The following is a 27,180-nucleotide window of genomic DNA, read 5'->3' as shown; positions in this document are numbered from 1 at the left end:
TAACTAAATAAAAACTAGTGTTAGATGACTAAAACTATAACGAAAATCAACTGTCATTTTCGTCAACGAATAAAAACGAGACGAAAATGTTAGGGAGGGACGATTAGGGAAGACATCCAGTCAGAACTGATGTCCGCGCACATTTGATTTGAACGTGCTGATCTAACCGCTGGAGAACACGGCACTGTTGCGCTTCTACAGGCTCACTCACGCATCCCCAATCCAGCTCCAGAGCGGCTCACAATCAATGAATAACACACATTTATGCCAGGCAATTGTTTATGAACTAATGCTGATGAATAATGACAATGTTTACTTTACGATGTTTATATAGTAATATGTTTTAGACGGTTGTAGCATATTTGATCTCCTCATCTGAACTTGAATGAGCTCTTACAACTACAATAGAGGCTCAGACATTTCAAAATAAGAGTCAATGTGTATTTCCAGCTTGTTTATCATTTAAAGTCAAGCATCATATATTCGTTTTTGCTTACACAATAAACTGTATTTAGTTTAATTCCCATTTAATTCATAGTCAGGAGGAAAGACCAGTATTTAACACATATTAAATAAAGTATCAGGGTTATAATAGTTCACTAAAACCATTTAAAAAAATCTTCGTCACTTAAAATTAAATAAATGTTAACTGAAATTAAAAAAATAAATAAAAAAGTTATTTGAATCTTTAGCTTAACATGATATAGGCTACTAACTAAAACAGAAATACAAAAATTTTTCTGTTTTAGATACAAACTATATAGATGTTTTTAAAAACAAACAAAAAAGTGAATTGAGCTCTCTTTTGTGAATTTTTAATGTCAAAAACAAAATGATGTCAAAATGTCAGTTCAAGTGACCGTCGGTTATGCTTAATGTATTACAATTTAACTAAACTCATTAGATTTTAGGAGAATAACTCTACTGTAGATTTAGTCGACTAAAATCTTATGATATTTAGTCGACTAAAATCTTATGATATTTAGTCGACTAAAATCTTATGATATTTAGTCGACTAAAACTAGACTAAAACTAAAAACAATTCAGGTGACTAAAATATGACTAAAACTAAATGGCATTTTAGTCAAAAGACTATGACTAAAACTAAATCAAAATATGCTGTCAAAATTAACACTGCAGGAGGGTAAAGAAGACGGTTGATGGTGGAGAAGAGCATTTTGGGGTGTTTTTGTTGGTTACTGATTAGTGTGGAGAAATATCTTGTTTTTGCCTGGGAAAGGGCTCCTTTGTAGTTTGTGACGTGGTCTTTAAATGCTTCCAGTGGACAGTGAGGCCAGATCTTCTGTATCGTCTCTCAAGCCTACATCCTGTGGTCTTCATCTTGCGGAGCTCAGGGGTGAACCAGGGAGCAGGACGAGAGAAAGACACGTATCGTGTGGTAAGAGGAGCTACAAAGTCCAGGCTGAGCGAGAGGGCACGGTTGTAGTGTTCCACCATGTCATCCACTGTTTGGTAAGGGTGGTGGGTGGCGAGGTGGGTCGCTAGGAAGTCAGATAACGTGGAGGTACACACCCGCTTGATGTTCCTGAAAGTGATGTGCCGTTTGGTGCACTGCTTTGGGAGAGGCACAAGGACCAAGAATAGGATGGCGTGGTGGTCAGAGACAGCCAGGTCAGTGCACTGCAGGTGGGAGGGGGTTATGCCAGCACAGCACACCAGGTCCAGGGTGTGCCCTTTGTCATGCGTGGGGCCCTGTACATGTTGAGTAAAACTGAAGCAGTCCAGCAGTGATAGAAAATCAGTAGCAAGAGAACAATTACTGGAATCCACATGAATGTTAAAATCACCCAGCAGGATAGTAGACAGTGATTTCGGGCAAACAGTGGAAAGCAGTTCAGTGAGCTCAGATATGAAGCAGGCAGAGGCTTTGGGGGGGCGGTAGATTAGAGCAACCTGTAGCTGTGCGGACCCAGTCAACATGAAGTGAAGGCATTCAAAGGAGGTAGTATTCACTGGGATCTCTTTGATTAAGATGTCAGCACGATGGATAACAGCAAGCCCGCCACCACGGCCAAGGCTGCGAGGCTTCTGGATATATCCATTACCTGGGGGAGTGGCTTGATTGAGAGTTATGAACTCATGCTGGTTCTGCCATGTCTCAGTAAGACACACAAAATCCAGTGATTTTTCTGAGATGAGGTCATGGATAAGGAGGGCTTTGTTATTTAATGAGCGAATGTTAAGCAGCATGAATGATGTTGTCCTGGTAAGTGCAGTTGCAGAGGTGACAGTGTCCACACAGACCAAGGATCGAAGATTAACTTGTGATGGGCGTGGTTTGCATCGATGACGTCGCCAGCGTGAAGCATGGCACCAAACAGCTGGGACAGACAAAGTTTCGTGATAGTAGACAAACTTATGACGGGCAGCCCTATGAACAAAGGGGGAGCGACGCAGGAGGTGGAGAGATTTTATCACCTCAAGGCAACTCGTAGATGCATTTGAGCTAAGACTCATGAGTTCCACTGCAGTGTATTTGATGAGAGTCATGGCCAAGGGGCAGCACGCAGTTGCTAGCATCCTTGCGCAGTTTGCTAATTCCATAACGGTAACAGGAGGAGGAGGCCAGAAAGACCACAGCACAGCGAAGGAAAAACGTTTTTGGATAGCAGTTTCAGTTACACGGTAAGTCACTGTACTTCAGTACACAGCGACTTCAGTGTCGTCATCTAATGAGTTATTGGTGTAGTGGCGGTTAAAGTTTGCAGCGGCGATAAGCAGCGTTAGACAGCCGTGACAAACGCAACAGAATCGAGCAAAACAGAAATTATGATCCCGACACTGATGACAATGATGTCTGGATGGCCAACGTGTTTAGGTTGTTTGTAGAGCATAACATCCACAAAAACATTGGTTAGGTCAGAGATGAGAAGCGGCGACATACACGCCAGCGTCCTCTCAACATGGAGATGGACATCACACCAATCTTATTCTGTTACAAGTTCATTTAACCCTAGACTGAATAGGGGCAGAACAGTCTGGGACACAGTGGACCGGCGTGTTTGTGGATAGAAACGGCTCATTCTAAGGTAATAAAAACATGCATGTAAGGTCTTTATACACCACTGAAAACATAGTTCTGCATATTATATTGCATTTCTGTCAATAGATCCTCATAAATACTACACACTGCACCTTTATCTTTTTCATTTTGGAAATATATTAATAAATGTGTAACTGTTTTGCAAAATATTTCCCATTTGACTGTATTATGTGATAGCTAATATTATGTCCTCAATGTTCACAAATGCATTGTTATGAATAGTGTCTATTAAAGTCACAGAGTGTGGGCATTTAATGTCAGATACTGTATTTAGCCGATAGACTTGAAAAGGCGAAACGTGCTTTAAGCCAATAACCCAAAACTGACCACAGAGAAGATAAATCCCAGCACATAGAGACTCTTTCACCGAGATATTATCATATAGAGACTGTGTCTGTTCCCCGAATTAGTAAATACAAAAAAAACATCAAAACCATTCAACAGTAAAAATTTAATTGATGTCCAACAAATAAACAACAGATATAATACAGATGAACAATTGATAAAGCTTGGGTTGCTGAATATTTGATCCCTTTCCCCAAAAGCACTTATTGTTAATGATATTATTAAAGATAATAATCTAGATGTGCTGTGTTTGACAGAAACCTGGCTAAAACCTGACGACTACATTAATTTAAATGAGTCCACCCCCCAAGATTATTGTTATAAACATGAGCCGCGTCTAAAAGGTAAAGGGGGAGGGGTTGCTGTAATTTATAATAATATCTTCAGTATTACTCAGAAGTCTAGTTTCAGATAAAATTCCTTAGAAGTTTTGCTGCTTTATGTAATGCTATGTAGTGTACATGACAAAACCCGTTCAACATTGGTGTTAGCTACTGTATACAGGCCACCAGGGCACAATACAGACTTTATCAAAGAATTTGCTGACTTTCTATCAGAATTAGTACTGGCCGTAGATAAAGTACTAATTGTTGGTGATTTTAATATCCATGTTGACAACGGAAAAGACGTATTGGGATTAGCATTTAAAGATACACTAAACTCTATTGGAGTTAGGCAACACGTGTCAGGACCCACTCATCGCCATAATCATACTTTAGACCTAATATTGTCACATGGAATAAATGTTGATACCGTTGAAATTCTGCAGCAGAGCGATGACATCTCAGATCATTACTTAGTATCTTGTATACTTAATTTAGCTAAGGTTGCAAAGCCGCCCCCTCGCTTCAAAAATGGCAGGACAATCACTGCCACTACTAAAGATTGCTTTTTAAATAATCTTCCTCATCAGTATCATCTCCTCAGCATCCCAGATAGCATAGAAGAACTCGATGTTGCAACAGAAACTATTGGCTCAGTTGGGGACACTATATTTTTCAACTAAATATCGAAATAAATCTAATTAATAAACTAAATTAACCATATAAACTAAATTACTGATCTAATTACTGATCTAAAGCCCACACTGTCACCGTATGGAAATAGAAATGAACTGATGACATCAAATGGCTATACAGCTGAATAAAATTATGCTGCATTATTTTCCTGTTTAACACTGTAAAGCTGCTTTGAAACAATCTACATTGTTAAAAGCGCTATATAAATAAAGTTGACTTGACTCTCTTTTCCAGTACTTTAGACACAGTTGCTCCTCTGCGCTTAAAGAAGATTAAAGAAAATAGTCCAACGCCGTGGTACAACGAGCACACCCGGGCCCTTAAAACAGCAGCCAGAAAAATGGAGCGCAGCTGGAAGATAACAAAGCTAGAGGTATTTCTTAATTCGTGGAAAGAGCACATGATCGCATACAGAAAGGCCGTAAGAACTGCTAGATCTGCTTATTTCTCAACTCTCTTGGAAGAAAACAAACACAACCCAAGGTATTTATTCGATACAGTGGCTAAATTAACCAAAAATAAAGCTTCAAATTCTGATGATTGTAAACAGCACAGCTGTAATGACTTTATGAACTTCTTCACATGTAAGATTGATAATATTAGGAAGAAAATTTTAACCATGCAGCCGTCTACTACAGTATCACATCAGACAGAGCATTGTAGTGTCACTGAGGAAAAATTACACTCATTCACTACTATAGGAGAAGACACACACACACACACACACACACACACACACACACACACACACACACTGCTATAGGAGAAGACATACACACACTCATTCACTGCTATAGGAGAAGACACACACACACACACACACACACACACACTCACACTCACACTCACAGACACACAGACACTCACACACTCACACACTCACACACTCACTCATTCACTGCTATAGGAGAAGAAGAATTGGCTAAACTCATTAAATCATCAAAATCAACAACATGTATGCTTGAGCCTGTACCGACTAGGCTATTAAAAGAGATGCTACCGGAGGTCATAGATCCTCTTCTTAATATCATTAATTCATCTTTGTCATTAGGATATATACCGAAAACTTTTAAGTTGGCTATTATTAAACCACTTAATATAAAAACGCAACTTGATCCTACAGAATTAGTCAATTATAGACCAATCTCAAATCTACCCTTTCTGTCAAAAATACTTGAAAAGGCAGTGTCTTCACAATTATGTTCCTTTTTAGAAAGAAATGGTATCTGTGAGGATTTCCAGTCAGGATTTAGAGCGTATCATAGCACTGAGACTGCTCTCATCAGAGTTACACATGATTTACTCTTATCATCCGATTGTGGCTGTTTCTCTCTATTAGTGTTACTCGATCTTAGCGCTGCATTTGATAACATCGACCACAACATTCTTTTGAATAGACTCGAAAATGATGTAGGCATTAGTGGAATTGCCTTGTCATGGTTTAAATCATACCTATGCGACCATTATCAGTTTGTAGCAGTAAATGAAGAGATGTCACGCCGATCATATGTTCAGTATGGAGTACCACAAGGCTCAGTGCTAGGACCGCTACTCTTCACCCTGTACATGCTACCACTGGGAGATATTATTAGGAAGCATGGCATTAGTTTTCATTGTTATGCTGACGATACTCAGCTCTATATTTCTTCACGCCCTGAAGAAACTTACCAATTCACAAGATTAACGGAATGCAGAGCTGATATAAAACATTGGATGACCAGTAATTTCCTGCAACTCAATTCAGAAAAAACTGAATTTTTAATTATTGGACAAAAAAGCTCCACAAGTAGTAAACTAGAATACTGTCTAACACTTGATGCTGCTCTGTCCAGTCCTCGTGGTCAGTGAGGAACCTGGGTGTGCTCTTTGATACCAATCTTTCGTTTGAAAGCCACGTTTCTAGCATCTGTAAAACTGCATTCTACCAGCTTAAAAATATATCTAAATTACGGCACATGCTCTCAATGCAAAATGCTGAACAGTGAGTTGATGCGTTCATGACCTCAAGGCTAGATTATTGTAATGCTCTACTGGGTGGTTGCCCTGCTCGCTTAATAAATAAACTCCAGCTGGTCCAAAACGCAGCAGCTCCAGTTCTTACTAGAACCAGGAAGTGTGACCATATTAGCCCAGTTCTGTCAAAACTGCACTGGCTGCCTATTAAACATCGCATACATTTTAAAATCTTGCTTATTACTTACAAAGCACTAAATGGTTTATCTCCAATACTTGAGCGAGCTCTTAACACATTATACTCCATCACGTCTACTGTGCTCTCTAAACTCTGGCCAGTTGATCATACAGAGAATATCCAAATCAACTGCAGGCGGTCGATCCTTTTCCTATTTAGCTCCTAAACTCTGGAACAGTCTTCCTAGCATTGTTGGGGAAGCAGACACACTCTGTCAGTTTAAATCTAGACTAAAAACACATCTCTTTACTGTGGCATACACATAAAACACTTTCTCAATGAAATGATTGTTAGGCTGCATTAACTAGGTCAGCCGGAACCGGGAACACTTCCCATAACACCTGATGTACTCGTGACATCATCAGAAGAATGGCATCTACGCTAATGCTGGTCTCTCTGTTTATCCCGAGGTTTACTGCAGTCAGCCGGATCCGGGCCGTATCCAGATCAGATGCTGGACCTGCGCCCAGAGAAGACCAACACAGGACCCCGAAGTGTCTGAGAGACCGTGATTAGACTCCCCCTGCAACTGCCTCATCGACACGGCATCCTCAATAAACCCGTCTCCAGCTTGATGACTCCGGTCCTTCGAATATTACAATTAAATAATACTTAAATCGATATGTCATCCGCAATAAACCCGTCTCCAGCGTGTTGCCTCCGATCATTCGAATATTGCACTTTAATAATGATTTAATCAACATCATCCTCAATAAACCCGTCTCCAGCATGTTGCCTCCGGTCCTTCGAATATTCCAATCTATTATGACCTCTGACCTGTAAAGCTGCCAGAATAATAATAATAATAATAATAATAATAATAATAATACACTGTTTGTTAATTGGCCAGAGGAGAACTGACTTGACTTGACTTGAGAGAATATGGTGTGTAGTAACTCTGTACTGTTACGTCCCGTGATGTAATTGCTATTGAATATTGTAATGATGTTTTTCTCCCCTCTTTTTCTCTCTCGCTCTCTCTCTGGGTGCGTCTCAATCAGCTCTAGCTCAGTAGTCAGGGCACTGATCAGGGATCAGCCCATTGACTTCTGTCCTGATCAGTGCCCTGAGCTAGAGCTGATTGAGACGCACCCTCGGTCATGTGGCGCTGCTAAGCGTCCGCAGCAGATCTTGACTAGCGGGAGCGTGGCTTCAGTGTAACGGATATAAAGCAGCAGTGAGGAGAAGCTCGGGAGGAGTCCCCCTTCTGCTGTCCCAGACTCATCCTGGCTTTAACTTTGGATATTGTGAATCTGTGCTGTGATCACAACGATGTGCCATTAGACATTTATTTGGGTTTACCCACTCCTAAACCTTTCTCCTGTTTATTATTTTTAGGTATGATAACTGTTATTACTTTTGGTTTCTTTTGTTAGAGAATTTATTTTGTTTAAAGCTCTTTAGGAAGGGTTAGTTTTGTTTGTTATTTTGGCCTTGCCCTCTCCTGACGATTTGGTTATCTATAGGGAGTGCAGAATTATTAGGCAAATGAGTATTTTGACCACATCATCCTCGTTATGCATGTTGTCTTACTCCAAGCTGTATAGGCTGGAAAGCCTACTACCAATTAAGCATATTAGGTGATGTGCATCTCTGTAATGAGAAGGGGTGTGGTCTAATGACATCAACACCCTATATCAGGTGTGCATAATTATTAGGCAACTTCCTTTCCTTTGGCAAAATGGGTCAAAAGAAGGACTTGACAGGCTCAGAAAAGTCAAAAATAGTGAGATATATTGCAGAGGGATGCAGCAGTCTTAAAATAGCCAAGCTTCTGAAGCGTGATCATCGAACAATCAAGCGTTTCAGTCAAAATAGTCAACAGGGTCGCAAGAAGCGTGTGGAAAAACCAAGGCGCAAAATAACTGCCCGTGAACTGAGAAAAGTCAAGCGTGCAGCTGCCAAGATGCCACTTGCCACCAGTTTGGCCATATTTCAGAGCTGCAACATCACTGGAGTGCCCAAAAGCACAAGGTGTGCAATACTCAGAGACATGGCCAAGGTAAGAAAGGGAGAAAGTCGACCACCACTGAACAAGACACACAAGCTGAAACGTCAAGACTGGGCCAAGAAATATCTCAAGACTGATTTTTCTAAGGTTTTATGGACTGATGAAATGAGAGTGAGTCTTGATGGGCCAGATGGATGGGCCTGTGGCTGGATTGGTAAAGGGCAGAGAGCTCCAGTCCGACTCAGACGCCAGCAAGGTGGAGGTGGAGTACTGGTTTGGGCTGGTATCATCAAAGATGAGCTTGTGGGGCCTTTTCGGGTTGAGGATGGAGTCAAGCTCAACTCCCAGTCCTACTGCCAGTTTCTGGAAGACACCTTCTTCAAGCAGTGGTACAGGAAGAAGTCTGCATCCTTCAAGAAAAACATGATTTTCATGCAGGACAATGCTCCATCACACGCGTCAAAGTACTCCACAGCGTGGCTGGCAAGAAAGGGTATAAAAGAAGAAAATCTAATGATATGGCCTCCTTGTTCACCTGATCTGAACCCCATTGAGAACCTGTGGTCCATCATCAAATGTGCGATTTACAAGGAGGGAAAACAGTACACCTCTCTGAACAGTGTCTGGGAGGCTGTGGTTGCTGCTGCACGCAATGTTGATGGTGAACAGATCAAAACACTGACAGAATCCATGGATGGCAGGCTTTTGAGTGTCCTTCCAAAGAAAGGTGGCTATATTGGTCACTGATTTGTTTTTGTTTGGTTTTTGAATGTCATAAATGTATATTTGTGAATGTTGAGATGTTATATTGGTTTCACTGGTAAAAATAAATAATTGAAATGGGTATAAATTTGTTTTTTGTTAAGTTGCCTAATAATTATGCACAGTAATAGTCACCTGCACACACAGATATCCCCCTAAAATAGCTAAAACTAAAAACCACTTCCAAAAATATTCAGCTTTGATATTAATGAGTTTTTTGTGTTCATTGACAACATGGTTGTTGTTTAATTATTAATGTTGTAAAATTAATCCTCAAAAATACAACTTGCCTAATAATTCTGCACTCCCTGTAAGTTTGCTATCTTTATTTATTTACTGGTTTTTGTTAACCCTTTCATAAAACACTTGTTCAATATATTCTTGGTTCTTCCGTTTCTTTTTCTTTTATAGTGTTTGTAAAAAGCTGTGGAAACATTTTTCTGGAAATAACAAGTGTAAAAGTTAACAGAGCTGGGATAGTGGAAAAGAGATTCCTGCATGTTTATTTATGATCTTTTAGTGATTTTAGTGTCTTGTTCCTCCTCCTCAATCCCCTAGACTGAGAAGGGAAGGGATCAGTACGGGAGAGCGGGCACAACCTCACGCTTTTTCTCAGTTTGTGTAAATTCACTTGGGGTTCAGAGTATTTATTTTTTTCTCACATTCCCCACATGTCTAGTACAATTATGTGGTTTTGTTTGATTAATACAGTGTATACTTTTTTCTTGATTTACCCCGAAAGAATGGAAGTGAATTGTGACAACATGCCCCATAGGTGGGGTACAGTGTAACGTGTGAGGGGCAGATTGTAACATGAGCAAATGGCAGCTTAAAATGATACCTGATATAATCAAAAAAATACCAAGACAAACTAAAATATTTTGTCAATAAAATACAATGATTAACTTTATAAATTAAAATAATGGCATTTTTTAATCATTAAAAATATACTGATTTTTGAGTTTGACAACAAACACATGGCTAAATACAGCTAAACAGCAGAGCTAAAAACATCATAATAATGAATCATTAATAATAACATTGACTCTCAGTCATTATTCACCCTTTTCTCATGGTTTCTTCATAAAGGGATAGAATATAATACCGTAGTTCTAATAGGGCTCAGTGAGACCACATGCCCCCCCTGCACAACTGGGCTTTAACCCACGGCTCGTGTCTTCTGCTGTTAGATCAGCATTAAATAACTTTCTCAAATGTTGAGATATAATATAACAGATATAAGATTAATATCATATCAGATTTGTCTTATTTTAAACAAACACAAAAAACAGAGATGAAAAATAAACTGAAGTAAGAAATGTACTTTTGCTATGGTTAAATACATGTTCAGTGATATCTTCCAAAGATTTTTACATTTTGACGCATTTTTTTTCTCTCTAAATAATGTTGATGTGGCAACTAGTAAACACACTAAGTTTGGTCATCCTGGCATGTGTGGAAAGGGTTAAACCATGCGTGTTGCAACTAACCCGCGTCAGGTCGTGCCCGCGCTCCCCTTTACAAAAAACACGTGGAGAGAGGAATGAGTCGGTTTTACTGAGAACTGCTCTTATGTTTACAGAATTGCACAAGCATGACCCGACTATCCAACAGGACAGAGCATCTGCTGACACAGGGGCATTGCCCAACACCCCGAGCACACACACCCCCTGCTGGAGACAACTGGACCTGCTAGAACTGTATTCACAATGAACTTCTGTATGCTTTGCATTTATTATAAATAAATAATTAATTATTATTATTATTAAAGAATATAAATGATGAGTTTTGCATTTGTTAAAGATATTATTTATATTAATCAATCATGTCGTTTTCAGGGATGACTGAGGTCTTTCTGCAGAAATGCCATGATAGTGGGCTTAACATTTTGTGTTCTAAGTTGATTATTTGTTTGTTTGTGTGTTTTGTTTTAGTTATGAGCCATTTATTTTAATGTTAGCTATATTTTTAACTGTCCTTTTGGTTTTCATACAGAGAAGTGTTTGTTACATCTGCCCATGATCTCCACAGTAGTACAGCGGCCTACATCTGACATCAAACACATTTTGTGACAACATGAACGAGGCAAATAATACGTTCATATATACAGTCAATTGGGAAACGGTTTACAAACTGTTACATTAATATTGTACCCTATAATTATTAATATCCACACCTGTCAGGAAATATGGTTGTCAATACAAACATTGAGTGAGTGAAACAAATTATTATTATTTTTTTAAAGATAAAGATTAATGCAAAGGAAATGTGCATGTGGCACTCACCTGAATACGGTATGGGGCCTATAGTGTCACTGGCTTCACTCACTCCCACTTTACCCACTATCCTGTAGCGGATCAAGTACTGCTGTCCAGACTCCAATCCAGTCAGAGTAAAGTCTTCATCAGGTGTGTCTTTGACATGCCACTGTTCCTCGTTCAGCTGCTGGTACTCCACTCTGTACCGCACAGTTTCTCCAGTTGGGGACTTCTGCAGTTTCAGGGACACACTGCGCTCCAGGACCTCCTTCACTTCTGGAGGGGGAGGCTTCGACACGGGCTGGAACTGTGTGTCTGTCAGCTGCCCTTTTTCATACAGACGGATTGAGGAGCCTGGGCTGGATGGATCGCAGATGGCAGAAATAATGAATCTGTAACTCTTTTCATCTTTATTAGCCTCTGAAAAACTTCTGAAAAGAGATAAGGTCTCTCTCATCTTTGAGAGGACAGCAGGATCGTTGAACCACTTTCTGACAGATGCCACAGAAACCATGCTTTGTTCCCCATCTAGCTCTTTAAACTTGTCAGATTTCAGAAACTCCTTCAGGGTTGAAAGATACGGGTCTTCATACTTCAGAGATGTGAAGGTCAAGCACACCACAACATCAATATTAGGATCACGGAGGATGGTGTTGAGACGGTCTGAGTCTTCAGGTTTGATTCCCTCCAGCATCTTCATGTGAGAACTCAAGAGGTTGAGTTCAGTCTGTGCACCATCTAACCACTGGTTAATCCTGTCAGCTTTAAAAGGGGAGCTGATGTGGATCTTCAGGACGTCTTCCAGTGACTTCTCCTCCATCTCTCCTCCTCGTATAGCAGGCAAGACCCTGGCCACTGCTTTCAAGAGCATTGTCTTGTAAATGCTAAATGAGCTCTGAAATGAATGCAGCCTCTCTTTGATATCACTGAAAGCATTCACCAGTGTTTTTCTGGAGAGGTCGTTGCATGTCCTCTCTACTTTTCCCAGCTCCTCCATTATATCTTCAGTGTTGGAAACCAGACGTGTGGTGATTTCTCTCTCCAGCTGAGCTGCTTTTGAATCCAGTAGAGAAAGAGGATAGAGCCAGACTCTTATTGGAACTGCATTCTGTGGATTCTCCTTCAGGATAGCGGGGAGCTTCTTGTACACCTCCATGGCCTCCATGTAAGTGGTGAGGCTCTGCTCAAGACGGACGTCACCATGAAATGTGCAAGCAATGCTCTCAGCCTTTTGCTTATCACCATCTGTCATATTTATAGCTCCTTTTCCCTCAATAGAAAATTGAGGGATCTTCTTGACCATGATATTCAGTTCTCCCTCAATCTCCTGCTTTTTTTCCTCTTCTGAACATGTCCGATCAAACACCATGAAGGCCTGAGCTCCGTACAGTACAGCCGTGACCACATGAGTTGCAGTTTTCTGGTCAAACACCTGAGGGTAGGTGATCTGGCCCAGCTGAGTCATAGTGAGCTGATCGAATCTGGAGGTTTCACTGTAAGACATTGTTACTCTGGACTGATGGTTTGAGGATTTGGTGTCATGCAGAAACTTGGCAGATCCTCCCACCTCCACCAGCCCTCCTAAGAAGCTGGCCTTCAGGGAAGCACTTACATCCATTAGACTGGCCTTACTAGAGAGAGAGTCAGAGCTACTGAACTTCAAATCTGTCTTGGGCTGTGGACGGGTGTCCAAATCTTCCCTCAGTGACTTCTTATCCCACAGAGTAACACCTGAAATGAGAAATGGCTTTAACAGTCACGAATGAGGACGCAATGCACTGTTGAAGAATCATGCAGGTTTTATCGTGTTGTTACACAAGCACTATTGATGCAATATTTGGTGAAGAGGGGAAAATAAACTTTTATTTATTTATTTTAGGTTGGTAAAGCACCTGGAATGAAGGAATCCGTGCGGAGGTCATACAGCATCCCAGGAAACAGAGGTCTTCCTAGAGCCGCCACTTCAATGGGCTTTGATGTTAAGGCTGCATTAAATAACAAATAAAAATTCATATTTATATATATTTATGACATATATGAACACAATTACATCTGGTGATAGTGAATAATGTTTAACTCCAGCATTTCTTTTTAAAGGGTCATGAAACCCCAAAACACTTTTTTTGAGATATAAACAGATATGTATAGGCTGCACATCATTGAAAACACTAAAGGTACTCATTAATGTTATTCATATGTGAAAAATAGTTATTTTTGCATTTTTCAGAGCGATTTCTGTCGTCCGGTTTGAAAAGCTGAGTCGGAGCAACGTCACAGAAGCTGACGTCAGTGTGTACTTTCCGGCCCAAGTATGGGCTGGTCAAACATGCTGATGTCGACTGTTTGGAGCAATTCTCCACATATATTCATGAAGCTCATTCAATCCAATCACTGCGCTGTAGTATGCATAAAATATAATTTAGTTTTATGCATGAGACAGTCACTTCTGTCAGGTTTGTCTTCCATCATTATTGTTGAGGCATGGTGGGGAAGTTTTGGAAGCAGCGTGCGGAAAAGTCAAGGAGGAAAGTGAGGTGTTGTTTTCAGCATGTTGTGAAGGTGCTCCCTGGATTACTTCGTGTGGGTAAAGACCGATAATCTGCGGTGGAACAGCCGAGGGGTATGGGCTTACGTTTCTACCACATTTTTGCACGCGCAAGATCATATTATGAGCGCGCAAAAGGGCATTTTGCACGCACATGAACTGAGTTTTGCGGGGAAATGTTCGTCTCGCAATTAAAAAAATATTTAGAGCGAACGAAAATCAATTTTGCATTTAAAATACGTTTATTTGGATGTGCGCAGATGTTCTTTCACATGTGCAATGTTTTTCTGATTGCTCTCTAGACTATGACGGCTCGCTTGCTCAACCCAACCCAACGTTGCAATATGCCTTAATTCCAGCCATCAGAGACGAGACTGCTAAATTCTGATTGGCTGGCTTAACAACCACAAGTATCATCACAAGTCTCCCACACGTAATCTCCTAATCTTTTTTTTTTTTTTTACTAAATTAATATAAAAATGTCTCGGTTACGTATGTAACCCTCGTTCCCTGAAGGAGGGAACGGAGACGTACGTCGGAACTGACCGACGAATTGGGTTCTGATCTCAGAGACCAATCTACTTCAAGTGTGTTAAAGCGCAATCTACTTCAAGTGTGTCAAGCCCCCTAGTGAAGCGCAGCACCTGGCGACGGGACATACGTCTCCAATCCCTCCGAGGGTTACATACGTAACCGAGAGCACTGGACCGTCTTGAGCGCACTGGACCGTCTTAGATGGTACGGAAGTCAGGGCTCCAAGCAGGGAGGTCAGTCACTGCTGTTTCTGCAAGACCCACCCAGTGTGACTATTGGATAACGCTGGGAAGCGTGCCCGTCTAGGGAGATGGTACGCTGCGGAGCCACGTCTTTCAGTGGCACCCTCTGGGGTGGTTCCAGCCTGGTTCCAGGGGGGAAAGAACACGCCCAGAGACGACAGAGTGGGCTCTGTCAAGGGAAAGACACGGGGCTAGCCAAGTAGGGTAGCAGGTACCGTGGAAGAATACTCATATGGGGTTGCCGTGAGGGAACAGCTACATGTGGAACCCAGCCTACACACACGTTTCACAAGCATACGGGTGCAGGCCTGGCGTCAGACGGCTGCAACGTCTGGCACGCAGGGGTGATGGAGGAGCTCGACAGGGTTAGCCGTTTCCGGGAACACAACTGGAGACAATAGACGCACGTATCCGGCCCAGAGGGCGGGAGTGGCATTGCAAGCCGACACTTAGAACGGGCACTTAGTGCTACTGGCCCCTGGGGGCGAGGATGCGGGAAGATACCGGCTCTACACGGAGGCTATAGAATCTAGCGAACGTGTTAGGTGTCGCCCAGCCCACAGCTCTACATATATCTGTCATCGAGGCACCTTGAGCCAGCGCCCAGGTGGAAGCAACACTCCTTGTTGAGTGTGCTCGCAACCCGAACGGGCAAGGCACGTCTTGGGACTGGTAAGCCAAGACGATAGCATCTACTATCCAGTGGGCTAACCTCTGCTTGGAGACAGCCTTTCCCTTCTGCTGGCCTCCGTAACAGACGAAGAGTTGCTCTGAGGTCCAAAAGCTTTGAGTCAGGTCAAAGTAAGCGCGAAGAGCGCGGAAGGGACATAACAAAGCCAGGGCTGGGTCTGCCTCTTCCGAAGGCAGCGCTTGCAGGTTCACTACCTGGTCCCGGAAGGGAGTGGTAGGAACCTTGGGCACGTATCCAGGCCGGGGTCTCAGGACAACGTGAGAGTTGTACGGCCCAAATTCTAGGCACGATTCGTTGACGGAAAGTGCATGCAGGTCCCCTACCCTCTTGATGGAAGCCAATGCCGTCAGAAGCACTGTCTTCATTGACAGGATTTTAAGCTCCACCGACTGCAAAGGCTCAAAGGGAGGGCTCTAAAGTGCTCTAAGCACTAGAGCCAAGTTCCAAGAGGGTAACGAGTTTGGACGAGGAGGATTTAGCCTCCTCGCACCTCTGAGGAACCTGACGATTAGGTTGTGCTTCCCCAAGGACTTACCTTCAACTGCATCGTGATACGCCGCTGTTGCTGCGACATACACTTTGAGGGTGGAGGGAGACAGCCTTCGCTCCAGCCCATCTTGCAGGAAAGAAAGCACGAGACTAACCGAACACCTTTGGGGATCTTCCCGGTGGGAAGAGCACCATTCAACGAACAGGTTCCACTTCAAAGCGTAGAGGCGCCTCGTAGAGGGGGCTCTAGCAGAAGAGATGGTGTCCACCACTGCCTGTGGTAGACCACCTAGAACCTCTGCGTCCCGTCCAGGGACCAGACATGGAGTTTCCAGAGGTCTGGACGTGGGTGCCATAGAGTGCCCCGTCCCTGAGAAAGAAGGTCCCTCCTCAGGGGAATCGGCCAAGGAGGGGCTGTCGTGAGGAGAGTTAGTTCTGGGAACCAGGTCCGGTTTGGCCAGTAGGGCGCAACTAACAAGACCTGCTCCTCGTCCTCCCTGACCTTGCACAGGGTCTGTGCAAGAAGGCTCACTGGGGGAAACACATATTTGCGCAGGTCCCGGGGCCAGCTGTGTGCCAGTGCATCTGTGCCGAGGGTGCCCCTGGTCAGGGAATAGTACTGCTGGCAATGGGTCGAGTCCGGAAAGGCAAACAGGTCTACCTGTGCGGCTCCGAAGAGGTCCCATATCAGCTGGACTGCCTGGGGATGGAGTCGCCACTCTCCCGGAGGTGCAGGCTGCTGTGAGAGCTCGTCGGCTGTCCGGTTGAGCGCACCTGCGCACGACAAAGGAGGAGGTGGCGGGCGAGTTGGAACATGCAACGGGTGCGTAGACCACCCTGACGGTTAATGTATGCAATGGCTGCAGTGTTGTCCGTACGGACCAGTACATGCTTGCCACGTAGCGGCCCCTTGAGGCGGCGCAGTGCCAAGTGTACTGCTAACAACTCGAGGCAATTGATATGCCAATGCAATTGAGGTCCCGTCCACAGACATGAAACTGCATGCCTGTTGTACGTGGCCCCCCAGCCCGTGGAAGAGGCATCCGTGAAGAGCACAGCATGCCTGGACACTTGTTGTAAGGGCACCCCGGCCCGGAGAAACGAAGCGTCGGACCACAGGCTGAAAGTTTGGTGGCCCCAGGAGCCTCTGAAAAAATTTCAGTGGGACCGCTGTCCTGCCTTTGAATGAATTCAAGCAGTTCAACACCGACCGGACCCGCTCTTCCATGAGGCGTGCAGTCTAGCTGACCGAATCCAGCTCCATACCGAGATAAGAGATCCTCTGTGTGGGACAGAGTTTGCTCTTCTCTCGGTTGACCCAAAGGCCCAACAGGCTGAGGTGACTGAGCACCATGTCCCTGTGTTCGCACAACTGCTCCCGAGACTGGGCGAGTATGAGCCAGTCATCGAGATAGTTGAGGATGCGAACGCCGCATTCTCTGAGCCGGAACAATGGCTGCCTCTGTGACTTTCGTGAAGACGCGAGGGGACAGGGACAGCCCGAAGGGCAGGACTTTGTACTGATATGCTTTCCCCTCGAACTCAAAGCGTAGGAACGGTCTGTGTCGAGGAAGGATAGAGACATGAAAGTACGCATCCTTCAGGTCGATCGCTGTGAACCAATCTTGGGGACGGATGCATTCGAAAATGCATTTCTGCGTTAGCATCCGGAACGGGAGCTTGGATTCAGGATACGCAGGTCCAAGATTGGCTGTAACCCACCACCTTTCTTGTGTACAATGAAGTAGGGGCTGTAGAACCTATCGCCTGGAGGAACCGGCTCCACCGCGTCCTTCGCCAGTAGGACATTGATCTCTGACCGCAAGACCTGAGCATCGCTGCTTCGCATGGAGGTAAAGAGGATGCCCTTGTACTTGGGAATTGCGTAGCCGAATCTGATGGTACGGATGAGCCAGCGAGACGGTCTGGGGAGCTGTAGCCAAGCCCCCAGAGACCGCACAAGCGGGACCAACGGCACCACAGACGTTAGGGTTAGTGAGGGGCAGCGAGGCGGAATAGGCAGACCCGACTCGGGAGGCCCGGAGGCGGCCCAGAGTGTTGCCTGAGCATTCCAGGGTGGGGCAGAGTGTGGGTGAGAAGGCCCGGGGGCATTCTCGGTGCCCACACTGCTGCCCCCTGGCGAGGGGAGGGGAGGAAAGGAGTGGCAAGGCTCGGGGGCGTCGCACACTGCCAACCTGGCCCTCTTGGTGCCCAGGGAGAGAGGAAACTGCTCTGAAAATGTGGGTACCGCTGGACTCCGGAGAGCCAGCGGCAGAGTATGACACCAGTCGGGGGCCCCCGGTCCTCCTCCGGGGGGTGGGGGAGGGGTGCGGACACCCACTCCCTAAGAGCAGCTCCTGTTCTCCCTGGGCTGCCCGTCTCAGGGCCGCTTGCCCTTACGCTTGCTTGTAGACTAGCAAAGCCCTGAGTGGGTTGGGCGCCTCCCTTACGTCCGGCACCCTGCTTCCCAGATGGAGGCTGCTGCCTGGGTTTCGCAGGGGTGGAGGTGGACGCAGGGGGGGTGCCCTCGGCGACAAGCAGGAAGAGGCCACCAAATAGTTCCATACTGCTAATTTTTCCAATGCCCATCTGGGGATAAAGGCACGGGGGTAGGCAAGGCGATTTACACGTTGCACTACGTCTCAGCCAACCGGGAAAGCATGGCTGTCAACTCTGAATCGGATTCAGCAAGAGCACACACTATTATAGTGGGAAACTCAGCATCATCATTTCCAGCGCATAACAGCCCTTTCTCCGATGCAGCAATTGACATCTGTCCTCTGCCAGAGCCCCAAATGAAACACTAGGTCCCCTTGTTTTTTTAAAAGGACCAGCAATCCCATCTGTAGGCTACCAGCAGGCCTGTAAGACAGTGAACGTGGCCGTCAAACTCGACGGCACACGGTGCGCTGAACGTTCAAGCCCTATGAAAAGGCAAGACGAACACCGCACCGACGTGGTCATGTCCTCATGAGAGAACATGAACCACCCGGTGGGGAAGCACCACTGTAATCCTCAGGTCACCAAGGCTTATTAGCCAAAGTAGCCCTTTTCTGGCTTTTGCAAGAAAAGAAACTAGATCAGGGAATAGGCAAAGGGACTCAACCCCGTTTGAGGTTTCAAAGTCTCGACCGCGCATCTCTAGCGCTGAGAGATGCGCTGGGTTGCCGTGGTAACCCCCGCTGTCAGCTGACGCCCGACGGCACACGGCGCGCTGAACGCTCAAGCCCTTATGAGAAAGGCTTGAGACGAACAACGCGTCGACGTGACCATGCTCTCCTGAGAGAGCATGGATCACCCACGAACGCAATCTCACATGTTTATATGTGAGAGAGATCGTGGCCGTCAAATGAGGACAGGAAACAACCGCGTCCAGAAACACACGGTTTGAATGACATCTTGAAAAAGACGCAGGGTCAAACCGTGTTGCTCTTTTAGAAAGGAAAACTGCTCTTTTTATGTGCTGAAGCACTCAGGGAGATGACTGCGGAACCACAGTACAAAGGTGCAAGCCTGTGTGTGCACTCAAAAACGGAAACGCCCAGCGAACCAACTCTTTGATCTCTGTTGAAGCGGCCACCCACTGAGACGCGCCGTCACACCCGCACTGGAAGCAGCAGTCATTCCAGTTATTTGCACTGTCCACAGCAGTTATTTGCACTGTCCATGGAGCGGACCTGTTTACATTTCACTGCCAGTTGTATATTGTGTATATAACTGTGTATGTGACAAATAAAACTCTTGAATCTTGAATCTTGAAATGAATCTCCTCTCACGAGACTCGTCGTTTACACTCTTCGTAGAAACAGGAAACATTCACTGTTCGGCTCCGAAGTAGAAAAGCAATGATCTAGCATTCCACTTCCTTATTTATACCCGCACTGCGGGGCGGAGCATGGAATGCGTGGATCGCATGCCAATCTCCATTGGCTCGTTTTTAACACACTCAAAGTAGATTGGTCTCTGAGATCAGATCCCAATTCGTTGGTCAGTTCCAACGTACGTCGAATGTGACGACTGAAAGGGAACGTATTGTTACATGATGGCATGTCCCAGTGTTTCCTACACCTCAATTAAATGGTAGTTCTAACTTCTTACTGATCTTCATGTTATGTAATTAATAGAATTTGAATGTGACCAATCTAGGGTTTCTTTCTAATGTTACACGTTTTCAGAAATGAAGATGGACAGACTTTTCCCTTTTTAATTAGTTAAGTGTGTAAGCACGGAACACAATTTGCCTCAGAATATTTAAAAATAAAAACCATCAAATGAATGTAGAAATGCAATGTAATAACAGTAAAATAATAATAAATATACTTCATATCCTTGAAATTATGAGAATAAAGAGATGTTCTGTAAAAAAACTATTGTGCTAAACTATTGTGTCTATATAATATAGACTGGATTACTAATCTTACATACTATTTAGGATGGTTAGTATGCATATTGTAATGCAGGCTTGTTCTCCCTCACTGCAAAAAAAATCTAGTTATGTGGGGAACAATTACATACATGCAAATATAACATTTAAGTGAAAATCTTGGGTGTGTACTAGTCTGGGGTCACACCCAAGATCTTCACTTAATGTTATATATAGTAGTATTATAGTATTGTAATATTAGTAATCCAGTCTATATTTTTAGCACAATAGTTTTTCTTTACAGAACATCTCTGTTGTGAATGTTTTTTGTTTAAATAATTTCAAGGATATGAAGTATATTTATTATTATTATACTGTTATTACATTGCATTTCTACATTTATTTGATGGTTTTTATTTTTAAATATTCTGAGGCAAATTTTGTTCCGTGCTTACACACTTAACTAATTAAAAGGGGAAAAGTCTGTCCATCTTCATTTCTGAAAACATTTCTGGAAAACACTGCTGCAGCAGGGGGGTTTCATGACCCTTTAAAGTTGCCAGCCATCACCAGCATTTTTTACAATTTACACAAAGGATTCTGACCCCCAGAATATTTTGTTGTATGAATATTTGAACATGTAATTTATCAAAAGAAAGAACTGACCCAATGCTTATAAAATGTTTTATTCTAGTTTCATGCATTCCTTTTTTATCAACACTTTAATACGGGTAAGTTTAATAAAAAGAAAATCAACATTTTGAGCAAAAAGCTGAGAAAAACACGTTTTTGTCAAAGACTACATCCAGATGGGATTCAGAACAATGACCAATCAAAACACAGATGGAGTAGATGGAGTCCATCACCAGAGTTTCACAGTCCTTTAGCTCGTCCTGGGGTGATATTTCACTCAGTAACACTAGGCAGTTTTGATTTATATGATGTTTAATGTTGATGATCGCATTATTTTACATAATACATGTGATTACATATGATATCAACTAAACATTTTCTCAACTAAATATCCAAATAAAACGAATTAGTAAACTAAATTAACCATATAAACTAAATTACTGATCCAAAGCAATCTAATGCCCACATTGTCACTGTATGATAATTGAACTGAGCTGATGACATCACCGTTTTCTCCGGAGCGGCTGTATGGCCGAATCAAATTCATTATTTTCCTGTCTAACACTGTGAAGCTGCTTTGAAACAATCTGCATTGTAAAAAGCGCTATATAAATAAAGTTGACTTGACTTGACTTGATATCGCTTGTCTGCTTCTTCTTCACCTGTGTTTTGATCAGGAGATTCTGTACTCTTTCAGAAGATGTGTAATAGCGCCCCTTACAGTATAACAGTGAAAACACGGAGAGCTGAAGAAATCCATTATAAAATAAAGATGCAAAGAGAATAGACAATTACAGAATCAAACTTTCAACTTTCCAGTCAGAATATATAAAATCATATAAAATGCTAGATTTACATTTACAAATTCAACACATGCTCTTATCCAAAGCAACTTACAATAGAGTCTCTTATATCAATCCCCAGAGCGGACTGTGTTTGCACCCCCTATTCAGGCCCTACTCCTGCTCTGGGCAGAAACCAAACTGCTCTCCCAGAGGGCAATTTACATTCTGGGGCATGCAAATATGGGAGCAGATACCCTGTCAAGACGAGGGCCCGGGGAATAACAACTCCACCCACAGGTGTTGGAGTCCATATGGCAGAGGCACAGTCAAACGGAAGTGGACATGTTCGCCTACAAGGAGTCAACCCATCGTCCCCTATGTATCACCCTCACTATTCCAGCTCCACAGGTGCTGGATGCCAAGCTCCTGAGAGAGACCCATTTTTTCACAAATGTTTGCAGAAGCGTCTGCATGCCTAGTGCTTGATTTATACACCTGTGGCCATGAAGTGATTGGGGTCTGGTGACATAGTGTGACGTGTCACAGAGACCATAAATGGGCACAAAATACCCAGATTCTAATTGTCTGAAGGAAGACCTTCTCTTGCTACGGCGATTCATGCAGTGAAGGGAAGAAGACTTGAAGTACAATCGGATAGCTGGTCATACAATTTTCTTGTGCAGGAATTTAAAACTGTGTCAACATCCTCAGTTAAGAGATTGGAATCTATGAGCTGTTATCTTTCCCGGCTGTTTCACACAGCTTAACATCAGCGTAACTACACTGTCATTGCAGCTGCAGACGTGCGAGAGTATTCACACTGGATGTGTTTGTACGGCGCCACAGCAGCTTAGTGCGCATTTCTTTACAAACACAACCAAGAAAACAGCTCAGATCACGTCGTTTCAGTCACACTTCGATATGTGTACAAGACAGCAAACGGATTAAAAAACCTCACACAGTTGGGTTTGATTTGGGCAGTGCTAGAACATATATACACTATATTGCCAAAAGTGTTGGGACACCCCTCCAAATCATTGAATTCAGGTCAGAATTGGTGTGTTTTTTGGCACACATGCTTCAGACACCGGTTCTGCAGCAGGCATTCCCATGGTATCAATACCATGACGCAGCGTCTCGCTCTCCTCTTAGGGAAGCGGGTTACATACGTAACCTGAGACAATCTGTCCTTCTAATGATTTTAAATCTGTCCCTGTGATATTGTTCATAGCACATTCACATTTTGTAACATTTCAGTCTTACCTGAATATTTTGTATTTCCTTTGGTGTCTTCATTTAAAACCTATTTTTGGAAGAATGGTTCATAAAATCATATACAAAGATTTTTTTATCCTTAATCTCATGAAATACATCTGTTTAAACGTCCACATTTTGTCTGAAGGAGTGCACTTACCTGTGCATTCACCACAGCTAGGGTTGCCAACCATAAACATGCACAGCAGATCCAGCTCGGCTGCTTCAGGGACATCATAAGTGCCGCCATCTTGACGAATCATCAACAAAAAAAAAAAATCAACAACAGAAATTAATTACAATTTTTCTTCAAAAACAAAATGAATTTCCTATCATCACTGTAAAGCTGCTTTGAAGCATCTGTGTTGCAAAAGCGCTATATAAAAGAAGGGTACTTACATTTATGCATTTGGCAGACGCTTTTATCCAAAGCGACTTACATTGCATTCAAAATACACATTTTACATTTTTGTCAATTCTTGCTTTCCCTGGGAATCGAACCCATGACCTTGGCGTTGCGAGCACCATGCTCTACTGTTTGAGCTACAGGAAAACTTGACTTGACATGTTAAGGATGGCCCTAAATGCTGTCAAATACTCAGCATTGGGTGGGGAATTCTGTAAAGCTTTACACAGGCATTGGCATTTTATTTCTAGTGATCCATATTTTTCTAGTGTATTTAAAGAAGGTCCTCGTTTGGTCTTCAAACGTCAAAGTGAAAACTGGCATCCCGACTCTTCCTTCTGGTAATTATCGCTGTGGTAACTGTGCCCAGTGTACTTTTACACACTAATGTAAATCTTTCAGTCATCCACACACTGGTGGGAATATTTTGATACATGGGACGATTACTTGCTCATCCACACATGTGATTTATCTTATACGCTGTCCATGCGGTCTCACTTACATTGGCAAAACTTCTAAATCATTACGTGTTGGCATTAGTGAACACTGACCCTAACCCACTGTAACGCTCAGATATCATGCTGCACATCAGATATTGTTCTTTCCCCAAGATTCAGGAAGGTAGACCTCTTCAGGAAGGTAGACCTCTCAGAAAACACACAAATACAGAGACTTTAATTACTATTTGGAGCATTGGGATCGCTAGACTCTGTTGCCTCTGGCTTGGCGTGCTCAGTTGGGGACACTAAATTTTTCAACTAAACATCGAAATAACTCTAAATAATAAACTAAATTAACCATTTAAACTAAATTACTGATCAAATTATTGATCTAAAGCCCACACTGCCACTGTATGATACTTTAATTTTTTCCAGAATGGCTGTACAGCTGAATAAAATTATGCTGCATTATTTTCCTGTTTAACACTGTAAAGCTGCTTTGAAACAATCTACATTGTTAAAAGCGCTATATAAATAAAGTTGACTTGACTTGACTTGACTAGACAAGGGTTAACAAATTAATTTAGTGAAAACCTCAAATTCGACCAAAATTGACATTTTCCACTTGTTTTGCCAGGAACTCATAATTAGCATTACAACTCATTCTGCCAGCCCGGGTCACACACACTAATATAATAGTTAAAATATAATATAATAGTTAAATACAGGGGAGTTTCTAGGATTTTCATTTTAGGGGGGATCAGCCCCCAGTGAGTATATGAAAAAAAAAATTGGTAAGACTTTAGTTTAGGATCCAATTCTCACTATTAACTAGTAGCTTATTAGTATGCATATTAGGATATTGGCTGTGTATTATTACTTATACCTATAAAGCAAATATGAATGCCTCATTCTGCATGACCATATTGAACATATTGTACATCCCTTAATCATACAATGTAGGCAGGTTTATAATCAATGAGATCCCAAACGTGAAGTTAGGGGGGTTTGGGGGGCATGACCCCTCGAGAACATTTTGATTTCTATGATCTGTATGTGCATTTTAAGATGTTCTGAACGCCAAAAATTTGATAACAATTGTTTGAAAACCATGTCAGTGGGCAGATATGACTGATAAAGTTTTACCATTTTTGTCAGTGAAGAAAGTAAACATATGTTTAACTTATATTTATATGTTTTATGAATCATTTTTGTAGACATGTTAATTTACTGAAGGCCAACAGGAAAGCTGGGTAGCCTAACTCAATTTATTAAATTAATTCACAATATGCCCACATTCATTACTAATCTTATGTCCAATACAGGCAGAAAAAAACTGAGCTTTTTTATTTACTGAGAGCTACATATGGAATTATTACATTTACAATATGCACACATTTATTACTAATATTAATTTGTTAATATTTCTTGTTTGTTAATTAAATTATAAATTACATTATAGGCCTATTTCAAATCAAAATGGCGAAATTAGACAAAAGTTTATTAATTTGCCTGAATATTTGTGTCATTGATTGGTTTTCTCAAATATTTTGACATTGATGAGCGGTGACAGACCAATGAGAGCTCAGATCAACACACACACCTCTGCTTCTGACGTGTGCTCTGCTCGCCGCCACAGCGGATTGAAGAACTCGCTGATTAACACAGATTAAAAGACGGGACAAACCGGCCAGTTTCCCTACCATATGTTTGAAAGCTTAATCACAATTTTTTTTAGGGGGTGAAGCCCCCCTAAAAAGGGCCCAGTGACGCCCATGGTTAAATATAACCTTGCACTTTCTATTCTCTCCAGTTTCTTCACTTCTTACATCTATCCTCTGAAAAACTTAACTTTTCCTTTTAGTGAACATGTAGATTGATTTGCTGTGAAGCTTTGCTCAACCTTTCCTCCAACACAATAACACTGACACTGCATACAATCACATCTTACCTGGAGTCTCTGTTCTTGATATGGTGAGTCTGAAGTTGATCAGAAATCTGTAGTGATGTTTATAGTCCTGCTACTGAGGGAATGCCTCATGAAAACATGCGATGTTGGGAAATGTTGGGAAAGATTGGAGAGGGGAGGTGGCCAGTGGCCTGAGTCAATGCCCTTAGACCTTCAAATGCTTTCTGGCCTGGATATCCAGGGTTGCCATCTTTTAAATTCAGGTTGGAGTGAGAGTTTTGGGGGGGGATGATGTGCACAAATATCGTTTTCGAACGTATATAGCCTACTGTGCATTATATTTGCTTGCATTCATTACAAATCACTATTATTAACATTTTAAAATTTCACAAATAAGTATAAGCAGTTATGATCTGCAATACTTTTTTGAGCAACTAGACTACATGTTTATTTATTACAGAGCCATACATTTTTTTTCCATCCACAAAATGACTCTAATTTTCCTCTTTGCATTGCAATTCTCTATTTTAACCTTAATTACTATACTAATTGTAATATAAATATTACAAATATTAGAAGAAAAATATTTTAAGTGGTCCTTAATGGACCATACTTATTGCACAATCAATAAATATTATTGAGCTAAAATATAAAAATAGTTAAGGTGTATGGTCACCAATGACCACCAATGAGTGTGAATGTGAGCAATTAGTAAGAAATACCTGAGGGCTAAATACAAGAAAAACATTAACATTAATCTAACAATGTTGCATCTCCATGATACTGTAAATGACGTAATAATCAATGCACACTATTCTGTACTGTTTACTAAATATTTCTGCAAACTCCTGTATAGTGAAGCTGTTGTGTATTCGCTTCAGCCATTCAAATGTATTGACACAGCGCTAGAGGTGTTGAGCGCTCCATGAGCCATGTGACTGTGTGCGATTTCACAAGGGCTGATTTAGGCCAGTGGACCTCGAGGACCAGAGTTGAACAACCCAGAACACACAGTCATGGACTATTTGCACTGAGCCTCGTGACATACCGTAAAACCTGCTTTCAGAACAGACATTGAGGGACCAGAGACTTCCATGTTTCAATGAGCCATGTGTATAAAGTTTAACCCTCAACAAATAGTGAGCAACAAATCAGCAGACAGTCAGCAAACACACAACACACACAGCCATTCAGTTGCAAGGGAAACACTGAATAGTTCAGACTTTCACAGTAGCATTTTGGGCCAAGAGCTCAGTCTTTGGAGTAGTGAGTGTGAGATGAAACGGGACTCGAGTGCAA

The 27,180-nt window shown here is 42.5% G+C and overlaps 1 protein-coding gene across 2 annotated transcripts in view; it reads right to left on the bottom strand.

Moving 5' to 3' along the window:
• LOC307127943 (stonustoxin subunit alpha-like) overlaps positions 1 to 26,049 on the bottom strand; it is a 37,602-nt gene extending 11,553 nt beyond the window's left edge. Inside the window, exons 1-5 of one of the 2 annotated variants that reach the window (XM_079819439.1) lie at positions 25,924 to 26,049; positions 23,287 to 23,376; positions 23,136 to 23,175; positions 13,483 to 13,575; positions 11,618 to 13,321 (exon numbers count right to left, since the gene is read on the bottom strand). In XM_079819439.1, the coding sequence (XP_079675565.1) occupies positions 11,618 to 13,321; positions 13,483 to 13,575; positions 23,136 to 23,175; positions 23,287 to 23,376 (1,927 nt within the window). In that variant the 5' untranslated portion in view covers positions 25,924 to 26,049. Of the gene's footprint in view, positions 1 to 11,617; positions 13,322 to 13,482; positions 13,576 to 23,135; positions 23,176 to 23,286; positions 23,377 to 24,083; positions 24,178 to 25,923 lie in introns of those variants that run through there. The other variant, XM_079819440.1, reaches the window with a different exon arrangement.
• Positions 26,050 to 27,180: the final 1,131 nt, after the last annotated feature.

Source organism: Gobio gobio, assembly GCF_949357685.1.
Source record: "Gobio gobio genome assembly, chromosome: 6".
NCBI lineage: Eukaryota > Metazoa > Chordata > Actinopteri > Cypriniformes > Gobionidae > Gobio > Gobio gobio.
Note: the sequence above shows the minus strand (reverse complement) of the source record. Positions and strands in the feature narration are given on the sequence as shown.